This window comes from Rhinolophus sinicus, chromosome 6 (assembly GCF_057876585.1).
Source record: "Rhinolophus sinicus isolate RSI-liver-muscle chromosome 6, RSI-T2T, whole genome shotgun sequence".
Taxonomy (NCBI): domain Eukaryota; kingdom Metazoa; phylum Chordata; class Mammalia; order Chiroptera; family Rhinolophidae; genus Rhinolophus; species Rhinolophus sinicus.
The window spans coordinates 55402063-55408523 of NC_142506.1; the positions used below are offsets into that span (position 1 = coordinate 55402063).

Consider the following 6461-nt stretch of genomic DNA (forward strand, 5'->3'; position numbering starts at 1 on the left):
GAAAAGGTGCCTAATGAGGTGAGATGCAAGAGGGCGTGCACAGGTGGGCAGCTGCTGCTTCCTGGGGGTGGTTCCCTCACCCAGCAGACTTGGTGCAGCCCCCGTCAGGTGGCATCAATTTGTTTCCTCAAAAGATGGTAGGGTGGCATTTACTTCACCACTTAAAAGGGAAAAAAAAGTGGAACCAAGATAATCCTGCTGATCTTCACATTCCCAGAGAGAGGGAGAGACAGGGAATGTGTTTTTACTCCAGCAGGTGGGAATCTCTGACACAACGAAATCAACATCAGCTAGCCTCCTCAGAGCCGAAACGTGCAAAGAGCCAGCCTGATGACCAGGACGGAAGGAGGCGGGCACTGCAGAAGGGGGAAACCTGCTCACACAGATGTGCTGCTCTGGCCACCGCAGCCCCCCCGGACAGAAAGACAAGTAAGGGGAAAGTGAACACGTCCTGCGTGGGTGGGTGAGGCCCTGGTCGTCAGCGCCGCAGAGGCTCCTGCTAAGGTGACTAAGAGCGAGGCCGTGAGAAAGGCCAAAGTACAGCAGAAAACCACTTCCAGCTGCCCTCCCTTCTTGGGAACTTGGAGGCAGACGCTGGCAACTCTCTGGCGCGCAGGGGCAGGCGTTCTCCTAGAGAGAGCACAGAGGTGCCTGCCTCTCCATCTCGCACGGAATTAGCACGAAGAACAGCGGGTTCTGGAAGTGGGGGTAGGGGTACAGACAGAGATTTGGGAGTGGGGATAAAGGAGGGGAGGTCAGGAACACTTTTCATCCCTTCCCTTACGCACACTTCGGCATCCCTACCTCTGTGATGGGTCTTTGCTTTAAAATTTGGGACACGGGTGCCGTTAGAGCCCCTCCAGGCAGCCAGAGTCCGACACAGAATTCCATGGGCGAGCTCTCTACTGTCTCAGTAACGGAAGGGTGGGAGGGAGTTTGGCCACCTCTCACGTGCGGTCCAAACACACAAGCATCGGATTTTATAATTTATAATATCATCCCCTTGGCGCCCCGCGGGGTTGGTGCAGGAATCGCGGGAGCTCTGCAAAGAGGTGAAGGAGGCTCCGGCTAAAGCGCTCTCACCCCCACACGGTCCGCACCCCGCGAAAGCAGACGGGGCTGTCGGGTGTGTCCTAAGCTCTGCTTGTCCCCCCTTTCCCCAGCTAGGCCCGGGGATTGGTCATCGCCAAGCGCGACCCTAGAACTCCTTCTGCGTGGCCCTCGCGCCCCTCAGAATAAAGGGCTTGCGGGAGGGTGCGCGGTGGAGAGAAGGGACAGAATCTCCCGGCGCCTGGAGGGGAGCCTAGCCGGGCCAGAGGGAGCCATCCCCGCCGCCACCCGCGGGCTCCAGTATTCCCAGGAAAGTTTCTGGCTCTTCTGAGCGGGACAACCTCGTTCACAGGTGGGAGAAGGTGAAGGCGGGGCGGGTAGCTCCGCGCTGCGCCACTCTCGGGGGCGCCCGCTCCACGCGCCGCTGCCACCTGCCATGGGGCACTGGGAGCGCGGGCCCGCACGCTTGCCGCCCGTGGGCGCTTTCCCACGGTCTCCCCCATCCCCTCCCTGTCCACCTTCCCGCAGCGGGGCCCGGGACGCAGGGGTCGCGGCCGCCGCGTCTTACCCAGTCCCGGCACGAAAGTGTTGAGGAAGAGGCAGATGACGGCCACCGGAAAGGGCATGTAGGGGATCGCGGCGCGCAAGGGGCCCTTCTTCTCGCGGACCTGCACCACCACCCCGCTGGACGAGGACGCCCCCCGGGGGTCCGCTGCCGCCACCGCCGCCGCCGTCTCGGCATCTTTGTGCGAAGGCTCCATGGCGGGGAGCGCTCCCCGGGAGCCTGGCTGCCGCGGCCGGGGCTGTGGCCCAGCGCACAGGGGGCGGGGGGCGGCGGGCTCCGGGCTCTGGGCTCCGCGCCGAGCTCAGGCGGCCAGAGTGCTCCGGTGCCGCGCGGCTCTCAGGGAACCCGCACTCTCGCGTCCCCACGCACCAGGCCCTCTGCCGCGCGCTCCGCGGCGCTCCCACACGCCCGGCGGAGGGGCGGAGAGGGCGGTGTGACACTCGGTGACAGCGCTCCGACGCCCCTCCCAGCCGGGCCCCTTCCCCGCCCTTCTCTCCGCCCCCCACCCCACCCCCCTAAAAATACCACTTACAAATTAGGTCGAAAGGAAGAAAGTAGAAGAAGGCTGAGGGAGCTGGTTGTCCAGATACTGGGAGGGGTGGACACACCTCGCCCTCTTTACACAGGTAACTCGGCATGGCACCATGAATAGAGCGTGTGTGCTCGGCTGGCACTGTCGAGAAAGCCTCGCGTCTGAGTCCTTTAATCTGAAGGATGCACAGTACGCTCGGGAGATGCAGCAAGAAATGCGCGGCGCCCAGTGCCTAGTAGGCCTTCAATTCGTTCTGATTTAAATGGATTTGTTTCACGGAGTAAAACCGATCTCGGTAATAAGAGCTGAAAGCAGGAGACAGGTCTCCGCAAGACTAGTTAAAATGGGACTCGCCCCTACACACACACACACACACACACACATACACACACACACGAAAAACGGAAATAAATGCGCCTGCTACCCGCAAGGAGGGATGCTGGGTACCATCCCCTGAATTGTCCTGGAGGAAAACCTGGAGCTTCTGTGTCCTCGACGTGGTGGTTAAAAAGCCAGCGAGGACACAGCGCCGTCTGGTGTTGACAATGGGGGCAGTTGGTAGAAGCAAGAGGATTCTGCCGTCTGTGCCTGAGCTGGCAGCAGAAGGCCCATAATTGAATTAGATTTTCTGAATAATGCCGCCCTCACCTCCACGCCTGGAAAAAGTGAACGCGTGAAAGCAACTGCCTCTTACATTAGGGAGGGGTTCAATGCATTGGAATTATCCAGAAATTCAGCAAATCGTCAGAATAATTGGAAGAATTCAAATCCATTTCCTTCCCAGTAATCCCCCTTCTCCAGGAGTAACAGTGATTGAATGACCCTAAAACAGCCTAAGGACTTAGAGGAAAGATGCTGAATGACCATGGATTATTTTATGGGTATCCGAATAAAATAACTTTAAAAGAAGATGGTCAGCGGGGATTAGTGGCGATAACTGTACGTACAGAAACACACTCACAGTAACCAGTTTAGGCCTGGCCATCAAAAGTGAACAGGACTCAAAGTTTTAATCTCTACTCAGCGAATAATCACCTGTGTGATTTAGAAGAACTCATTTAGACTTTTCTAGGCTTGAGTTACTGTGATCGTAAAATCAAAGCAAGACTCAACTTAATACGCGTTTATTGAAGGCCTAACGTGACTCAGCTTCTGGGGAGAGAGAAAAGAGTAAAACCCTGACTTTAAGGATTTCATAGATGAGGGATACTAATAACTAACTCCAAGGACAGAGTTACAGACAGTGACAAATGCTGTAGCTGTGGGAAGCTTAAGGTGTTGAGAAAATATGGACCTGTCTGTGAAGCCAGCTAGAGTCAGGGAAGCATCAGGGGAGGCCCCCCAAAGAACGTGATGCTGAGTGAAACTTAAGCAATGACTAGAATGAACTACTTGCAGGAGATATGTTTTATTTTAAACACTTATTTATCCAAGCACTCCCTGCAGACACCATTCTAAGCACTTTACACCTTTTAACTCCTTAAACCCTTACCAAAACTCCATGAAGTATTACATATTATCCCATTTTACAGATGGGGAAATTGGAGCACAGAGAGGTTAAGGAACTTGCACAAAGTCACCCACTAGTAAGTGATAGAGCTGGGATTTGAATGCAGGCAATCTGGCTCCAGAATCCATCTGTAGAACTGTTACATTCAGATACCTAGAAAACAACCCACATTTTTTTAACATTCTTTTGAAGAGTACTTGAACTGTTTAAGGACCACACAAACACTATTATGCCTGAAAGAAAGGATTTCAAGGAAGGAAGTGGATTGACAGCTCCCAATTTCCAGATGAGTCACTTAATATCTGGATGTCAGAAAGACATCCAGGCAAAGCAATAGCATGTACAAAGGCATGGCAGCTTAGAAGAGTAGGGAACATTCCAGGAATTACAATATGTCTGGGACCAGGGTTTGTGTTCACAGAGACATGAGATGGCTCTGATGGGGTGGGCAGGAACGTGGTAATAAAGGGCAAAGGAATTTGGACTTTATCCTTGTGGCAATGTAGAATCACTGGAACATTTTAAGCCGGGGTGTGGCATGAGTGTTCCAGTTACTATTACTTACTGTGTAACAAACCACCCCAAATTTAGTGGCTTGGCCCAACCATTTTGTCACGATCACAAATTTTGTGGGTCTGGAACATGGACAAAGCACAGCTGAGGCAGCTCTTCTTAGCTCCATTATGTCCGGAGATTCTGTTGAGAAGACTCAAATGGTGGCAGCTGGAACAGCTAGGGCTAGGGGATTCACTTCCGAAATGACTCTTAGGGCTGGTGCCTGAACTGGGATAACGTGAAAGCTGACTCAGCTGGGGCTGTTGGCTAGAGCACTTACTCATGGCCTCTCCACGTGACCTGGCCTTTTCACAAGATGGTGGTTGGGTTCTGAGAGGAAACTTGCTCAGAGGGGACCTCCAGACCAGGACCAGTGGAAGCTGTATGGACTTTCTACCCTAACCTTGGAAGTCACACAGTGTCACTTCTATGGACTCTATTGGCTGAACCAGTCACAAACCTGCTTAGATTCAAATGGAGGACACCCCACCTCTCAATGGAGCAATGTCGAAGAATTTGGCCCCTGGCTTTAAAACCACCATAATGAGATATGGTTTTGAGGTAAGACTACTCAATCAACAGTGTGGAGGGGAGTAAAGTGGGGTCCCATGAAAGGGGGACTCTTCCTGACCTACGTGGATTGGGAATGCGGGAGGAATAGTTCCCAAAAGAAAACTGGATATTATTAGCAAAGAGGAAAAATTGAGTTTCAGGTTCTGAGGACATCCAAGGGGTGGCAGGCACTTGTAGACTGGCACAGATGATTGTCTAGACAGAACTTGGATAGTTAGTCCATTTGGGACTCAGTAAAGCAATTTGGGACTCAGTAAAGCAATTTGGACTGTAGATTTGGGAACCATCAGCATATAAATGGTAGGTAAAGCTCTATATACAAATGCAGACTAATAAGAATAGAGGGCCCAGGAGAGTCACTACAGGGTACTGTAAATTAAGCACAAAAGAAGAGGGAGAAAGAGGTTTAAAAGGAGAAACATTAAGGATGTTTCATGGAAGCCAGTAGAGGAAGATTTTAAGGAGGAGCAATCAGCAGTGTCAAATGCCATAGAGGGGTCGAGTAAGATTCCTAAAGGGCCCACTGGATTTGGCACTTAAAATGTTCAGCTCACTGGAGTTCCAGCACAAAAGTCTCACCTATGGTGCGTCTGTTTTCAAGGAATTTATCCACTTCATCTAAGTTGTTGAATTTGGTGGCATAAAATTATTCATAACATTCTCAGATTATCTTTTTAATGTCTTTAAAACCTGTAATGATGTCTCCTCTTTCAGTCCTGATATTGTTTGTTTGTGCTTTCTCTTTTCTGGATCTCTCTCGCCAGGGGTTTATACCACATCCATTTGACATTGTGACCATGGCTGATGTTTGAAGGAGAGCTTACGATCTAAGCTATTTCAGGTAGGAAGAGGCTGCCAAATGAAAGTTAAAACTTTAAAAAATAATCCCCCCCGGAAAAAAAAATCAGACATAAACACAACATGGGAAACAGATCCCACAGCTGATTACATCAGCCAAATAACATATCCAGGCCAGGCATTGGGTCATGAAAATAAAATATGTTTCTTGGTCTTGTTTTGTCATCAGCTGAATAAAAGTACTCCAGTTTGGACCTCTTTTAGCTGAAAAAAAATAATAATAATTGTGCTAAAACCAGCTTCCAAACTGTACAAGGAATTCATACACCAACAGGGATGCCTCCTTTTGGCAAAGACTGGCATTGTCTCATTGGCAGTAGAAAGACAGACTTTATTTGGAGCTCTGTGTCTTTGAATTTCTTAACTTCTCTGAACCTTAGTCTCCAAAATTATAAATAATACCTATCTCGTTTGAGTATGTGTAAGGATTAAGTAAGATAATATGTGTAAGGCAGTCAATAAATGGCAACTGAGTCAGGACCCTTTTCATCTCAGGTGATAGAAACCCAACTCAAATTTAGCTTATGGAGGAAAAAAAGGAATTTATAAATGTGATAGCCTTTGATGTATCAACTTGTCATGGCTGATTTACAGTCCCCAGAATTCCATTTAGAGTGGGCTACAGGTGGTGATACTTTCTCAAGAAGGGAGGCAGAGGCCATTTTGTAACATCCATGCGTCTTCTCTGAGGCATTTAATCCAATATTAATTTAAGAGCTTTGCTGAAGAAATTCTGCAGATGTGATTAAAGTCCCTAATCAATTGACTTTAAGTTAATCGATGGGAGACTATCCTGGGTGGGTCTCACTCAGAAGTCT

General features: G+C 50.1%; 1 protein-coding gene across 2 annotated transcripts in view; it reads right to left on the reverse strand.

Annotated features, from left to right (window-relative positions):
* STUM (stum, mechanosensory transduction mediator homolog) overlaps positions 1 to 2049 on the reverse strand; it is a 51533-nt gene extending 49484 nt beyond the window's left edge. The window contains exon 1 of one of the 2 annotated variants that reach the window (XM_088799128.1): positions 1619 to 2049. In XM_088799128.1, coding sequence (XP_088655254.1) covers positions 1619 to 1811 — 193 coding nt within the window. In that variant the 5' untranslated portion in view covers positions 1812 to 2049. The remainder of the gene's footprint in view (positions 1 to 1618) is intronic. The other variant, XM_019730905.3, reaches the window with a different exon arrangement.
* Between the last annotated feature and the right edge of the window lie 4412 nt (positions 2050 to 6461).